This window comes from Triturus cristatus, chromosome 8 (genome assembly GCF_964204655.1).
Source record: "Triturus cristatus chromosome 8, aTriCri1.1, whole genome shotgun sequence".
Taxonomy (NCBI): Eukaryota; Metazoa; Chordata; class Amphibia; order Caudata; family Salamandridae; genus Triturus; species Triturus cristatus.
The window spans coordinates 756,708,013-756,725,154 of NC_140591.1; the positions used below are offsets into that span (position 1 = coordinate 756,708,013).

Sequence of the window (17,142 nt, forward strand, 5' to 3'; positions counted from 1 at the left end):
TCTCAGCACTGCATTCTCTCGCCCATGAGCTTTTCCACGCCCCCTCTTTTATATGCATGCTCTCGTTGTGCTTCACTGTTAATGTTTCTTTCTTTCCCATGTCGCTTTGTGGCCCATGTGTACCTATCCCTTCAATTTCAAATGTGGTCTCTTTCTCATTTGATTTTTCTACCCACCATCTGCACTCCACATTGCTTTCCATCTTGCCCATTTGCCACCCCGTGCCATCCTTGTTATTCCCCCATAGCCATCACCCTCTATGTTGCTTCTTCCAACCCAGTCCCACCCTGCTGCTTCGTGTTAGTAATAGGGGTCTCTAGTGGGCAGTGGTATGCACCCTATCCAAGTTAGGACCCTTCCTTCTAGCCAGGGTAAGACAGTTACACAGCCAAGATAACCCCAGCTCACCCCTTTGGTAGCTTGGCATGAGCAGTCAGGACTATCTCAGAGGCAATGTCTAAAGTGTTTGTACATAACACACACAGTAACTCAATTAACATACTACAAATGTATACCACACCAGTTTAGAGAAATAACCAATCTTTATCTAAACCAAGCCAGCCAAAAACACAACATACATAACTCAAAATATCACTTTTAAAAGGCTTAAGCAATTCTGTCCATAGAAATCTATGGATGCGGTGATTTTAGCACAAAGTACCTTTGATGCATCAAAGTCCAAGACAATAAATATCTGCAAAGGAGGAAAGTGCCAGAAAACAGCAATGCATCGTTACTCGAGTCCTTGATGAATGGACGAGTCCGTTCTGCTGCACGCAAGAGAAGTGTTGCATCGATTCTGGACTGCGAGGAGAAGCAATGCGTTGATTTCCAGGGCCGACTTCTTTCGGCAGGGTGATGCATTGGAAACCTGGCGCACAGGTGTGAGGTGTGAAAAAATCCCAGCACTGCTGGTTGAGGCAGCAGCGAAACAGGCGCTGCACTGATTTGCCCTTCCGCAGACAGATACGTCGATTCCTTCAGCAGCATAGCAGGGCCTGCATTGAAGTTAGAGTGGGGGTCTTGGATGTTGGAGAATATCTGCTCTGGACTCGGGCCGCAGCGGTTCTCCAAGCCACAAGCAGGCACTGCAGCAAAAAACAAATTCAGCTGCACCATGGCAGTGCGTTGGTTTTTCAACCGCACGGCAAGCTTGTGGTGGCAAAAACGGGGCTGAAAGGGCGATACATGGATTTTTAAGCCAATAGGCATCAGAGCCACCTCAAAGGGCCCAGAACTGGATTTGGCACCACTTGGTATGTCAGAACCCCCAGCAGTGGAGTTCAGGGAGGACGCAGGCGAAGTATTTGGTGGCCATCAGACTTCTTAACAGGAGGCAAGCGCACACAAGCCCTGGGAGAATCTTCCTAAGCAGGATTCCGAAGAAAAGTCCAGTGTTTGAGCACTCCAAGACAGGAACAGCTACTGCAGGCCAACCCAGCACAACAACACATCAAAGGGGCAGTACTCCTCCTTACAGCACTCCAGCTCTTCCTGTTTGGCAGAGTTTCTTCTTGAACCAGAAGTGTTCTAAAAGTCTGGGGTTTTAGGTCCAATACTTATACCCCATTCGGCTTTTGAAGTAGGCACACTTCAAAGGATAGTCTTTCTAGTGCACAGATCCTGCCCTGCCCTGTCTTGGCTCCAGACACAAAACGGTGGTGGGGGGGGGGGGGGGGGGGGGAAATGGCCGACCAGCATTTTGAGAGGCCAGGCACAGCTCATTTCAGGTGTCAATGACAACTCCTCCCACCACTCTAGCTCAGGAAGGCCCATCAGCCTTGTGATGGGCAGTCAGGATATGCAGGGCACACCTCAGCTCCCTTTGTGTGACTGTCTATAGTAAATGCACAAACAGCCCTGCTGTAATTCTAAACCAGATGTGGATTCCACAGGCAGGCAGAGGTACAGGATGCTAAAGCAAGAACATGTCCACTTTCTAAAAGTGCCATTTTTCAAACACAATTTAAGAATTACCTTCACTAAAGATGTGTGTTTTAAATTCTGAGCTCGGAGAGCCCAAACTCCAAATCTCCAGCTGTTCCCAATTGAAAGTTATACTTGTAAGATGTTACAAGGCAGCTCCAATGATAACCTGTGGGAGAGCTAGTCCTTACAATAGTGAAAAATGAAATTGGCAGTAATTAACTATCAGGGCATGTAAAATACACCAGCACATGTCCTATTTTTCACATTTACTGCCCCCTGCCCATGAGGCTGCCTTGAACCTTCCTTAGGGGTGCCTCACCTGTAGTGAAAGGGAAGGTTGGGGTCTGGCAAGTGGGTGCACTTGCCAGGTCGACATGGCAGTTTAAAACTACACCCACAGACACTGCAATGGCAGTTCAGAGACCTGTTTACAGGGCTACTCATTTGGGTGGCACAACCAGTGCTGCAGGTCCACTAGTAGCATTTGATTTACAGATCCTGGGCACCCGCAGTGCACTTCACCACTGGCTTACCAGTAAATCAAATATGCCAATCATGAATAACCAATCATAGTCACAATTTACCCAGGGAACATTTACATTTAGTAGTGATCAGCAGTGGTCAAGTGCAAAGAGTACACAAACTAGAAAAAACGAAGTCCAGCACACAATCAAAAATACAGGAGCTGGAGGCAAAAAGACAGGGTAAACAACGGTGAGGATTCCAGGTCTAATACTTCGGAACCCCTGCCTGGCCGGAGTGTTATCCCCACCCTCATTGCCCCCCGTGTTGCTTCTGCACCCCAGCCTGTGTTGCTTCTCCCACCTGGTTTTTTAAAATGCTTTTGCCCTTTTTTCCTTTTGCCTATCTGAGGTGGATCGTCAACTCAACAGAAAAAAGGTCTCCCTTTTGCAAGCAAGCGGCTAAAAAATGATCCAATGTGCTTTTTTTTTTTTTTTCTTTTTTTTTTTTAAAAAACCTTTATTTTCAAAAGTCAGGACACAGCTATTCAGCCGACAACCCGGAGGTTCGGCAGCATCGATATATAGAAACAGAGAGGCGTCCCCAGTACCATGAAAGGAGAAGTGCAAAGGTTCAATTTTAAGTAAACACAAAAACACACAACAAACCCCAGCAAGGCAAGAACACTGAAAGCCCATGGTGAAGCCCCCCAGGGGAGGCCGGACCCCACTCATCTACCAGTTACAGTACAGTGTAAAGAGGAAGAAGGGGGACAGCAGAGGCCAAAAAAGTCCATAAACCATACTGAGCTGGAAAGAAGGTTAGGAGGAAAGCTGTTCCTCGGGAGGATCCAGATCCGGGGCAAGACATATTCCCCCCCCTGTATTGATTCCACCGCCCCCAGATGGCGTGCCACTTCCGGGGGCGGCCTCTAGCGCAATAGACCGTCTTCTCCCTTAACATACTCCAGTCCATATTTTCTTTCCACGCGGTCAATGTGGGGGGCCCCGCGGAGCCCCACAATCGCGCGATATCTCTCTTAGCGACCATGTTACCCAGAGTCACCCATTGGGTCTGCGCCTCATCGTGGTCAGTGGGCCCCCAGACATTCAGGAGGCAACACCGCGCTTCCGGCTGCATAGCAATGCCCGTCACCTCCCCCATCACTGCATGGACTCTCCTCCAGAATTCCGTAATGACCCCACATTCCCAAATGATATGCAGGAAAGTACCCACCATACCACATCCCCTCCTGCATAGGCCGTCCTCCGAGAATCCCATGTGAACCAGCCTTGGCCCCGTCACATACACTCGATGCAGTATTTTAAGCTGCACCGGCCTCAGACGCGACGGGATCGCGACCTCCTTAGGAGAGGAAACAGCCGACTGCCAATCCTCATCATCCAACTCGAGGCCATCCCTAGTCCACTGGTCCCTCAGCCCCAGAAGCATGTCCGCCCGGACGTTGATCAGTTTCTTATAGATGAGCGAGATCGTGCTCTCGGGCATATGGCCATCAAGGACCCGGTCCTCCAAAGGAGAGGACTCAGGCACCTTCTCACCCTCTACGAGGACTGATCGGAGGGCGTGACGCACCTGAATATATCGGAAATACTCGGAGGGCCCCAACTCATACTCCGTCTGCAACTCTTCAAAGGACTTCACCTTCCCCTTATTCAGCACATCTCCCACCCTGGAGATGCCGATCAGGTCCCATTTATCAAACCCTTTTGTGTGCCAAAGCCTTCCCAGTCTCTCCGATTCAAACAGCGGGGTAGCGAGGGTAAGCCTATCCTTCCAGCCCAGCGAGTCAGTTGCCATCTTCCACACACGCACTGCCACACCAGTGGGCCCCGTGAGGAACGAGTCTAGGGACCGCGAGTACAACGCCCTGTAGTAGTTACCACCACGCAGCAACCACCTGTCCATGGCATACCCAGGGCTGAGGGCAGGGCCATAAAACCCATGATTAATCGCGCTCAGCTGGGTGGCCCAATAGTACCGTCGGATGTCTGGGAGCGCAATGCCCCCGTCGTACCATGGAAGCGTCAACTTTGCAATAGCTATTCGCGGCCGCCCATCCCAAAGCAACGTTCGTAGGAGGCCTTCGACCTCCCGAAAGTATTTGGCCGGAACCCAGTCCAAAGTATTCTGCAGTGCGTAGAGGAAGCGGGGAAGAGACATCATTTTGAACAGGGCCGCACGCCCATTGAGGGAGAGCGGCAGCCTCCGCCAGCCTTCAACATCCCGCCTCAGGCGTGCCAGGGGGGGGAGCAGGTTCTTCTCATATCGCACAGCAGAGTCCATGGAGATAAAAATCCCCAAATACACGAAGCCCTGCTGAGCGACCTGTATCGAACATGTTCTAGGGATCGGTGGAACCTCGCCACTAAGAACATACAAATACGATTTACTCCAGTTGATAACAAGACCCGAGTTCCTACCAAAAGATGTGAGTACGTCACAGACCACTATAAGTGATTTCTTGGGTGAGGCAAGATACAGCAGGATATCATCGGCATAGAGCGAAATACGGTCCTCGTGTTCAGGCGACCATCTAAGGCCCCGTATATCCGGGTGCCAACGTATCCACGCAGCCAGCGGCTCTAGGGCGAGGGCGAACAACAAAGGCGACAGGGGACAACCCTGCCGAGTACCCCTCCCAAGCTGAAACGGAGTCGACGCCCGACCATTCACCACCACACTCGCAAGTGGCCCCTCATACAGCAACCTCACCCAGCTCACAAAACCGTGGCCAAAGCCGAACTTGGTCAGCACGGCCCACAAATATGCCCATTCCACCGTGTCAAAGGCCATCGTGGCGTCAAGAGACGCCACAATAGCTGGTTCACGCAGCGTGCCCGCCCTGGCGCTTACACCATGAAGGCGCCGAAGATTTAACGCTGTGTTTCGGTGCGGGATGAAGCCGGATTGATCCGGGTGGACCAAGTCACCGAGTACCCTAATCAATCGGGTCGCCAGGATTTTAGCCAGAATTTTCGGCTCTGCGTTAAGAAGTGAGATAGGCCTATATGAGGCGCACTTATCTCGGGGTTTGCCCTCTTTGTGTATAACCACGATCGTCGCCAGTCGCTGGTCCAACGGGAGGGTCCCACTCCCCCGCGCCTCCACAAACATGGCGCGCAGGTGAGGGGCGACCCTATCCGGAAATAGCTTGTACAGGTCGACCGGCAAGCCGTTCGGTCCCGAGGCCTTGCCCGAGTTTAACGCGCGGATAGCCCCCGCCACCTCGTCAACCGTTATGTCACCATCTAGATCGTCCCTATCCATATCGGAGAGACAGGGCAACTCGATATCACGGAGGAGGTCACACGAGTCCTCGGGCGGCCTATCCGACACTGAGGCATAAACCCTACAGAAATAGTCCGAGAAACACTTTACAATCCTCTCAGGTTCCACAATCGCCTCTCCCCTCTCTCCCGTCAACTCTGGCACAACTCTATTGACCCGTTCTTTTTTGTCCAGCCAGGCCAGGAGTTTCCCTGCCTTATCACCAACATCATACAAACGGCCCTGCTGTTCCCTACTGAGGGTCTTAGCGGCGTTCGTCACCAGGTCCTTATACTCAGCTTGCTTCAAGCAAAGCTCATGCAGTGAGGACTCCGTAACCTCTTCCTCCAGCGCTCCCTCCAGAGCCGCGATCTCCTCCTCAACCTGCAGAACCTCGCCATCCCTCCGCCGCTTGGCAGCTACTACTAGGGAGAGGGCTTCCCCTCGGAGCACGGTCTTATATGCTTCCCACAGCGACACTGCCGAGTCCACGGATCCCTGATTGTCCTTGAAAAAATTATCTACTTTCTTTACCAGCGCGCTGCGCATCTTGGGGTCTCGGAAATACCACGGGTTGATAGGGGCCACCCTTCCTCCTCCCTCCCGACCTAGATCCAGCCGGATCCACACTGGCGAATGGTCAGATATACCACGCGCCATGTGCCTCGCCTCGGAGACCAATGAGGCATGCGCAGCCAGAGTGAGTAGGTAATCAATCCTGGAAAGACTACCATGTGCCCCGGAGTGGAACGTGTATTGGCTCTGTGTGGGGTGCCGGAGCCTCCAGCAGTCTATCAGGCCAAGCGTGTCTAGGAAGTCTGGAAGCCACTTCTGAGCCCCCCCTGTGTCTCTGGGCGGGTATCTATCCAGCAGGCCGGAGCCAACAGCGTTGAAATCACCTCCCACCACAAGCATACCCCCCGGGAGATCCAGCAGGGCCCTACCCAGATCTGTGAACGTGGAGGCCTGCAGGGCTGGTGGGACATAAACCGAAACTAAAACCAAAGTTCTTCCTTCCCACCGCCCCGCCACCGCCACAAACCTCCCCCTATCATCAACAATGGTGGAGTCCACCTCAAATGGTAGCGAGGCTCTGACTAGGATGCCCACACCCCTGGACCCAGAGGAGAATCCCGAATGTGCTATGAATTTATAACCCTTCCTATTCAGAGCATAGCACGTATTACCTATAAGATGCGTCTCCTGCAGCAGGGCAACATCCGGCATTGACTGTTTCAAGAATTGCAAAACAATCCCACGCTTAATGCGATCCCCCAAGCCATTAACATTCCAGCTTATAACACTTAAACCCCTACCCCCCATCCTCAAACGTAAAGAGGCCCACCCCACACCCGAAGAGCCACCATGGAACAGTCCTGGAAAGAATCACCATGCCTTGCAGAAATAAACCCCCCAACAACCAACCCAAAATCCCATAAACCCCCCCCACCCTGCACCCCTGCTGCAGCTTACAAAGCCACCCCAACCTGCAGTGTGCCTGTTGCCCTACAAAACCCAAAATCTACAAAAAGTACCCTAAGGGAGGAAAAGAGCACCCCTCGTCCTCCCGCAGCCCTCCGCATTGACTGCACTCTATTCAAGTCTTCAAATATAGCCAAATCGAGTCAGACCGGCTCCGAAAAATCAGCCCTGCCCATCCCGGCCACTGTCCCCATCCTCGGCAATGTCCTCCCCCGTCCGTCGCCGGGGCAAAGCGTCCAGCCATTCATCGGCCATAACAGGAGAGTCAAAGAAGAATGTCCGATCTTCGTGCACCACACGTAATCTGGCAGGGAAGAGCATGGCATACTTCAGATCCCTCTCCCGGAGCCGCCTCTTCACCCCCAGAAATCCCTGTCTCTGCCTCTGCACCTGCTGGGTGAAGTCCGGATAGAAATTCACCGACGCGTTCTGGAAGGGGACCGGGCCCGTCACCCTCGATGCTTGCAGGATAGCGTCCCGATCTCGAAAATGAAAGAGCCGAGGGACGATCGGCCTCGGTGGGGCACCCACCTTGGGCCTCCCACCCGGCACTCTATGGGCCCTTTAAACCGCAAAGAACTTTCCAAGACCCTTAGGCTGCAAATGATTAAGCACCAAGTCCTCGACAAGCAGGTCAACCGAAGCCTCATCCGAGGACTCCGGGACCCCGATGACGCGCACGTTGTTGCGCCTGGCCCGGCTCTCAAAGTCCTCCAGCCGGCGGGCGGCGAGATCACTCTCGGTCCTCAGCTTACGAACCTCGATCTGTAGTTCCGTGACATCATCGGTGAGGCCCGTGGTCTTGAGGTCCAGGGTCCTAACCCGTTCATTCGTTTTGCCCAAGTCCGCACGGATCAGGTTAACATCCACCAAGATGGCATCCACCTTATGCGCCAGGGCATCAAACTGTCTCCCAATCAAAGTCTGCATCCCTTCGAGCGTGCCCATGACATCCTGTAGTGAGAGCTCCGGGGCCAAAGGCGAGGCCGCCTTCTGGGTATCCGGCGACTGGCTCGACCCACTCGGTGATCCCTTCTGCAGAGCATAGCGGTCCATACTATTGACTTGGGTATAGGCTCCCCGCCTGGTAGACTTAGCCTTCAGCCGATCCACCTCTGCTTTGCCCGACATGGTTGATACCAAGCAGGTCGGTTCAGATAAGACGGGTCCCTCTCAATGAAAGGAATCAGGAGTGATCAGTTCTGCAGTGGGCCACCAGAGTAGCCTGCAGAGCGTCCATAGGGTAATAAAGCCACCAAGAGCTCTCCAGGGGCAGGGCTGACAAAGGGAGAGAAAGCGAAAGTGAAAGGACGGGGACCTCCGTCCGACAGTTCACACCTCGCCTGGCCGTTGTTGTTCAACTAGAAGTCGGGCATCCTGCCAACTCTAGCCCCTGGCATCCCTCGGAGATAGGCCGCAATCTTCCGCCAGGCATAAGTCCGGTTCCCGGTGGGCGATCCGGCCGCGGGTAGCATCAATCGCCTCCCTGACAGGTCATCCACACGATGCCATGCATACCGACAGGATAGTCGACGGAGGGCGCGAGGGTCTCGGGAGCTCAGAGCTCACGCGGCCATCTTGGTCAAGCGCTAGGCTCCTCCCCTCCAATGTGCTTTTTAATTTTTTTTTTTATATTTGGACATGCAGCAGAGCATTAAGGATGTTGCACAGCATAGCTAGAAACCACTCACAAAGCCAGTAGGTACCAAAAGAGATAACGATTGACATTGTTAATGCTGGTTATTAGTTTTGATAACACTTCTGGCTTGTGCCTGACACTGCTAGGGCGTACTCCATATTTCATCAGTGCAAGTTCCAGGAAAGGTCAGGGCTTCAGTGGGGTGTTCACCCCATGGAGGTCCACCCTTTCTGATGCAATTGGTTCTGAATCCTAGGAAATAGGAGGAACTACCAGGAGAGTTTGTGTACTCTTTGCACTTGACCACTGCTGATCACTACTAAATGTAAATGTTCCCTGGGTAAATTGTGACTATGATTGGTTATTCATGATTGGCATATTTGATTTACTGGTAAGCCAGTGGTGAAGTGCACTGCGGGTGCAGTGACAGGCTCCGGCAGTCGTGCAGTTCTTGTTAGCAATACCAGTGTCATAGCCAGTCTCCTGCCGAAGCATTCAGGTGAGTTCATCTTTTCTTGTGAAAAGCATCTTTCCAAAATGGTAAGAAAAATTCTACTTCTACACCCATATATAATTTTCAGTGCTAATTCTTATCAGTCCCTCTGAGTATTTCTAGCGAAGATACTGACATGTCCATTGACAAATAATGGGGCATGCAGTTTTTCTCCCTCTTGTAGCTCTTGCTCACACTGTGAAACAAGAAATTCCTAGCCAATAGGTCTGGCTTGCACTTTGAGTAATGAGTAATACATTAAAAAAGCTTGCTGTAGTGTAAAAATCTAACAAACAAAAACAATTGCTTACTGTTAACGATGCATCTATGAGTTTAATAATATTTGTCTATACAGAGTCCTTTTATGATGGTAACATATTCCCTCATACATTGCTCTGCATCTACTTGGTGGTAGGTGGATCAATTCACCAAGTAGCCAATAGCAAGAGATGAAAAAGAGGTATTCCTACTTGACAAGCTGTTCGGGGACTTAAAGTTGTGTGGAAAACTTGGCCCCTTCCTACATACGTAGTTGACCTACCCGCTGATACAAACAGTCTGGGATGAGGTCCTCCATATGGTACACTCCATCACTAGTGTCTCACTGCCACACGACCCACTCTTGGTCCTCCGGGAGACCCAGGAGCAGATAGACTCTTCCTCAGGATGACTCCTCAGGGGCGGCTATTCCCCATCTCCTATTGGCTGCGTGATTGAGCGTGGCCCAGATGTGAAAACAGCCACAGGCACCATCACTCAATATGTGGTGGGGGAAGGTGTGGTCATTTTATGCCATGGAAAAAATCACCACCATTTTTTAGGATAGAGTTGCCACATTCTACACAAGATGGCGACCATTCACCACCTGCATTCACAGAAAACCAAGAACACAGGGCGGAGGAAGCGGGAAGTTTGCACTTGACGATGTCCAAGACTCTGAGGGCTTCAGAGATATGTGTAATGACCTTCTCGGGCACAGAGGGCCGCTCACCATGAGCTGCACATTCGGATTGAATGTCACTGTTTGTTATGGGTCCTATGAGGGGGGAACCGAGGGCACCAACTGACACTGCGTTGTGGGGACATGTTACGGCGGCTGTTACCAACTATGAGGTGTGCGTAGGTTCTGTCACCCATATTGAAGTATCCAGCGATAATCAAGACAAAGCTGTAATGTGTGTCACCTTTCTCCTTTTAAAAATTTAAAATAAAGTTGTTAAAAAAAAAAGTATTCCTTTTGGCAAAGCGAAAGCACACTGTATGTATATTTTAAAGAATTGAGAACAATAAGTTTTATAGACAGCCATTCTGTCAAGCCAGACCTCAAAAGGCGTTAATGCATAGTTCAAGGTTGTTTCCTCTTTAGTTCTTTTCGTGTGAGTGTTTCTTTTAACATGTGTTAATTGCCATTAAATTTGCATACAGTACTACCAACCAAGTGTGAGTGTCTCACGCTAGTAGTACTGACAATTGTCAGGAAGTGCCTCTTTGGTAACAAGTGCATTTCCTCAAATTAATGTAGCAGGATAATTGAAATGCTGCCCCCTGATTGACCCCTTTTGTGGTGCTGCTCTGTGTGGGCTCTACGATCTTCAGCTTGAATCCCCACACTGGGAAGGAGTGATGGAACTCTGCAATATTTGTTAAGGAGCCCCCTTGATTTTTCTGTCCCTTAAGTCTCCACAACAAATATAATTGCTGTTCTTCCCACAACAGTGTATGAATTCATGGTTGACCTGGTCTCCACTTGGTGAATTGTCTCCTCTTTTCCAGTCCTTTGTGCTTTGCATGTGATATTGGCCTTAGCATGACAGCGGTGCCAAATTCACTGGTTAAAAAAAAAGCAAAATGTTCAAATGTATGAGTTTCCCAAGCTCGCTAATGAGAGTGAAGCGCTCTGCACCCTTAATGAAGCGAGATCAATGTGTTTTTTTCTTTTTTGTAATGGGAGGTGGTAAAAGTTCACACCAGTGAAACAAGGGCTTTACAGTGCGGGTCCTGTGTGCAGCTGTGCCGACTGTAACCATGCTGGGTCAGGAGTAACAAAGCCGTAGTCAATTGAGCTGCGAAGAGAGGTGCAACCCAGCGAGTGCTAAGCATAGCTTTTCCTTCCACTCCACTGGCCTGTCCACCCGCGCAAGAGATGCGCCTTTGACGAGAGCGGGGGCGGTCAGGGCTGCGCAGGCCATTTCTTTTCAGAGCAGCCGCCTCAGTCCAGTGGCAGCGAGCACATTGGGACGCAACAGCCATTGATGGCTTTAAATATAAGGGTTCAGGCTGAGCAGACCTTTTATCAGAGGTCCTGGTGTGGATCCTCTTGTGAGGCGCACGGTGGAGTCACCTATCGTATTGAATTAAGTTAGTTTGCTACAGAAAAGCAGACGCACTATCCTTTTCACCCCTCAGATCTTCTTATTCGTAGATTGGTTTTCCGCCTGTACCTCACTCTTCGAATTGTTATTATTTTGAAGGAATCTCAATTTAGTTTCTCTGGCTGTAGAAACCAGTTCTCACAGTACATTGACTAGAGGTGTAATGAGAGCCATATTTTAGTGTTCAGACAAATATTTGATCAAATATTTGGCAGTCAGTGGAGCCAAATGGTTGTTTTATAACTTTTCTCCAATTGCAATATAGACTTCATCAAAATGAGACATTCTTACATATTCCTACTATCTGGTGTCTCTTATGCCGTTTATTTTCATCAAAAATTGTTCCTAATTGAAGAGCGGAACTCAAACTCTAGCACATTATTGGCAAGGCATTCAGCTTATGAAGTTAAATTATTTTTTTGGGTTTATTTTTTTTCCAGTCTTTATTGGCTTTTAATAGATAACTGTGAAAGTTTTCGGTCTGAACCAAATACCTGTAATAATATTTTTTATATATAGATCTATCATCTATCTATCTATCTATCTATCTATCTATCTATCTATCTATCTATCTATCTATCTATCTATCTATCTATCTATCTATCTATCTATCTATCTATCTATCTCAAAGGAAGTATTCTCCTGATACCGATTTATATTGCGTCAGTTGAATGACATGCAGCAATCCATGGTTTAGGCTGGATTGGTTGCTCAATGTTGCGATCACTACATCAGATATGAAAACTCGATTCTAGTGTATACGCCAAGATGACCCATTTGTTTGCACTTTAATGATTAACCTTATAACTCTGCTTCAAATTTACAAAATGGAAGCAGAATTATGCAAGAGTATAGGGCTGAAGACGGAGAGGGGCTAACATTTTAATTTAGCTTTTGACGTGAAGTGCAAGAGTTTAGGAGGGTCTGAAATCCAAAATAGTGTAATGTGCCATCACTTATTTATTTGCATTGTTGTTCATTTTCCTGACTTAAATATGTTCAGTGAGTTGAATGCTTTGTGCTGACAAATGCGATGACCTGAAAGATATGTGCTCGGGTAAATTGAGTTCCATACATTTGGTAATAGTATTTTCTGTTATTTACAGCTTTTAAAAACAGCAGAAGTGTGGTAAGAAGAGCTAAATATTTCAAGACCTGTCACAACCGAACACCCATTTTGGGTTTTAATACATCAGATTCCCATTGATTTATCCCTTCCCATATTCGATTGGTGTGATCATACCATAGCGACATTACCCTTCTTTACATTAAGCAACTGGATTGTAAATGCAAATCGGACAAAAAAACTTGATTTAAGCTTTCAAAATATTGGAGTTTAAGTATTGGAGTTGACCTAGTATGTTGTGTATATATTGTATATCAGGTGCTCTTTATAACTTTAAACACAGAGTTATATTAAATACATTTGGTTAAATATACTGAGCTCGCAGACAAGGCACACAAACCTTTAAAGTGACTGGCGTGCAGTTCTTGCTGTTAGTTTAACTACTTACAGAAATAGTGTAGGTGTAACCCTTAACCTTTAGAGATTGACTTCCACAGAAAGGCCCTTTCCGCCATTGTTGTGGCCATTGAAGGCATAGAACTTATAAATTGAGGAGTCTTCTGTTACCATACTGTGTGGGTCCTAATTCTGCGATTTGCTTGGAAGATACTTAAAAATGGGTGACATCAAGGTGTGGGGGTGTTGTGCAGCTTTAAAAAATTGATCATTTCATTAAGACGTATAAGCTGCTTTTTGAATGTAAATCAAAAAATGTCAATAGGAATTTGACTTACTGTTAGTGGTTGCACAAATTGACATTTCCACCCGTGAGCGTGCCCTCAATTCCCTTGTGTGATGATATTTTGCGCTGTATTTCAGATAGCTGATCATCATCCCTGGATTTCGCAGACAACACAAGAAAGCTTTGCCTGAAGATGGAAACACTGGAGTCCGAATTGACCTGCCCTATCTGTCTGGAGCTATTTGAGGATCCACTGCTGCTGCCCTGTGCTCACAGCCTCTGCTTCAACTGCGCGCATCGTATCCTGGTCTCCCACTGCGCCACCAACGAAGGGGTGGAAACGATCAGCGCCTTCCAGTGTCCCACTTGCCGTTATGTCATCACCCTCAGCCAGCGTGGCTTAGAGGGACTCAAGCGCAACGTCACACTGCAGAATATCATTGACCGTTTCCAGAAGGCGTCCGTGAGCGGGCCCAATTCCCCGAGCGAGACCCGCCGCGAGCGAGTGGCTTACGACAAAAACAGCAGCATGAGCTCCTACGAGAAAGTGCTGTGCCAGTTCTGTGACCAGGACCAGGCCCGCGAGGCGGTGAAGACCTGCGTCACCTGTGAAGTGTCCTACTGTGACGAGTGCCTGAAGGCCACTCACCCCAACAAGAAGCCCTTCACTGGCCACCGCTTGATTGAGCCTATCCCGGACTCTCATATCCGGGGCCTAATGTGTCTAGAGCACGAGGATGAAAAAGTGAACATGTACTGTGTGACTGATGACCAATTAATCTGTGCCTTGTGCAAACTGGTCGGGCGACATAGGGACCATCAAGTGGCCGCTTTGAGTGATCGCTACGACAAACTCAAGGTCAGTGACGTTTCATTTTACTTGATTCATTATTTGTCTCTGTCATAAAGTCAGAATTGTGGCCAGGTTCAGCCACTTATTTTCAATGGTACTCACTGTGGTGTAGTAGGTGTTATGTAGGAGTAAGGTGGTCTTTATTATCTTTGCTGATGTTTACAATTCGCCGTGTTAGTGTTGGGCATGCGCATATTCTGATGCTAGTTTTCTCGTACTGACTGTCGTCAGAAGCTGACAAATAATTCTGGACTTTTTCATCAAAAAGTAGAAAAAAACAAGACTTTCCAGAGCAGATTGTAGATTGAAAACACAGTTCACATTTCATCCTTAGGCGCCGGCTGCTGCAGGCCAGAATGGAAAGGTTTGTGTTTCTCTGAGTGGTGGGGGTGGCATTCTTTTGCTACTAGTTTTGTACCATTGAAATGTTTTTTAAGCTGTGGCAACTGGAGTATTACCACTGAGATGTCATCAAGAATGTCTCCTTGTTCCCCTTGTTGTACCTGGTAGTGGTTTTCGTTTCAGACCAGGGTATTTGGCACAAGAATTCAAAAACTCGCAGCACAGCAGTTGAATATGAGGCAGCCCTCTGGAGCTTCATTGTGAGCATTATATTGTCATTGTATGCTCTGCTTGCACTGTCAAAACACAATGAGATTTTTTTGAATTGTGTATCTGTAGGTCTTAAGACAAGCAAACCTAGCATGCATGCACATTCTTTTTTACCTGCTTTTTGCCAACCTGGCTGAATATTAGTCCCTACCTGAAAGCGACGCATTGAGTAGGAATAACAATTGTGGCAAACTGCTAATGCCTACTTAATAGTAAGTTATGTTTTTTAAAGTTTTTTTTTTAATAAGAATAAATAGTATAAGACGTTCTGTGTGCCTCCCAGTTGTTGGCCTTTCCTTTGTCATTTGCTTTCATTATCTTTTTCTGCGGTCTATGGGTGTTTTTTTTCTTTTCACCAAGTAGTTCAAGTGTGTCCACAATATCTTAAATTAATGCCACTTGATTTGACTTTCACAATGTCAGTTTCAGCAATGATGAGCTCGAACGATGTATTTCTCCCGAATGCTATTTGCCATTTCTATAAATTATTTTATTGTGGGCAGGGAAAAAAAAGTCACCGATTCTATGTTCGGGGCACCTATAATGGTCAATGGTGAAGCCCGTGAGTGCCATTTCTATAGACGGCTATAGATTTCTCCAGTTTTCAAGCAAGTTTGTATTGTGCCGGCTAAGTGAGATCTTTAATATAGACGTACACCCCTCCCGCATGCTGCTCTTGAACCACTACCTTCCTTCTTCTTGAACTTTTAGTCATTTTCCCATTCCAGGTGCCCCTCCTTCCCTTTGAGAGTTGCACCACTGGGCCTGAATCACCCACTTTATTTCAACAGTAGCCTGCTGCTTGTATTTTTGTCACTCTCGGTCCAAGCACCATTCAGATGGAGTGTCTTGCCTTGATGGTAGAAATCAGAGATTGCAGACGTTGGTGTCCAAAGAAGGTGGAAGCCACCTCGGCACTATAGTGTCTCCTCTGACACAGCCTTCTATGGCTTTGTCTCCTGTGCACAGGAGCTTGGGTGACTGTGAGGCTGTGTCAACCACCTGGAGCCACTGGCGCGTAGAGTTACTAATGGTCAACTAGACACCTGATGGCTATCTACCCTCAATCTACACCGAGGTGAACTCTGCCCAAGATATGGGCTGGGGGTGTCGCGGCGCTGCATGGTTTTGGAGTGATTGCTCTTAAATATGATTTTGCTGTTAAAGTTCTTGCAGTGAGTCTGAAACGGAAGGGATGTGGGCTCTCCTTTTCAGTATTTTGATGTTTCATGGAAGGAATTTCACCTGAGAACAAATGCAGGCGTTAAAAGGGTGCTGTCTATTGTTCATGTATTTTGTCTCCTTTTACTTCTCAATCTTGCCCATTGCTCTGCAATCTCCTGGTTTCTTCATCTTCTCTTTCTCTTATTCCCACTGCTCACAATTTGTATTTGTCCCTCTTTCCCTAGTCCACATCCTCCGCCACTTCTCAAGTTTTATTTCTTTCACACTCTTCGGTCTGGCCATTTCCATTTTTTACACTCTTCGGCTGAATCTTTCATCTAAAGTTCCTCCTTCTTTCATGCCCTGTCAGGCAACACGTTCTCTTAATCACTGTCCTCCTTTTTCTCATGTTTCACCTTTTATACTTTGTCTTTATTTCTTCACATTCTTTGCAGTCTCTTCCTTTTCTCCTCCTCATTCTGCCCTTCCTTCTCCCTTCTAACTTTCTAAGACGCCATTTCTTTTGTTCATGCTACTGCTTCTTTTCTCTTTATCCTCCATCTCTTTTCCCTATTCTGCGAACTGGGTTCTGCTTCGTCCTTTCCTGCTTTTTCTTCTCTTACCCTTTCACCTGTGTTTTTTCTAATTCCCTCACTTTTTGTTTTTCTCACCTCCTTATCTCCTCCATGTTGGTGTCTGGGTGCCCCATCTCCCTTTCCTTGCTCTCCTCTTAATACTATTTCTCATTGCATTTTCTTGACTTTCTTCCCATCTCTTACCCCAGTTACTTTTCTCAATCTCCATGTTTTGTTCTTGCACTCCATATCCATATCCATATCCTTATTTTCAGAGTCCAATCCCTCTGATTCTTCAGTTTCTGCTTCCTTTCCTTCTTCCCCTTCTTCTATCTCCTCCATTTTTTTATTCTTCTTAAAACTCGTACCTTCTTTTTGAGTCTATTTTCCTTTTTCTTCTCCTCTCACATCACAAGATGTTCTTACCCTTCTCCATCATCATCTTCCTCCCTTTTGCTTTACTTGTAATTGTCTCTGACTTCTTACCATCCCCATTTTCTTTCACACTGACTTTTTTTCTTT

General features: G+C 47.9%; 1 protein-coding gene across 6 annotated transcripts in view; it reads left to right on the plus strand.

Annotated features, from left to right (window-relative positions):
* Nucleotides 1-17,142, plus strand: part of MID1 (midline 1) — a 635,531-nt gene that overhangs the window by 323,693 nt on the left and 294,696 nt on the right. For all 6 annotated transcript variants that reach the window (XR_014967780.1, XR_014967781.1, XM_085622188.1 and 3 more), the window contains exon 2: nt 13,554-14,275. Coding sequence is in view for 4 of the 6 variants with exons in the window: in XM_085622188.1 (XP_085478314.1) it covers nt 13,610-14,275 (666 nt within the window). In the remaining 2 variants the exon portion in view is untranslated. The remainder of the gene's footprint in view (nt 1-13,553; nt 14,276-17,142) is intronic.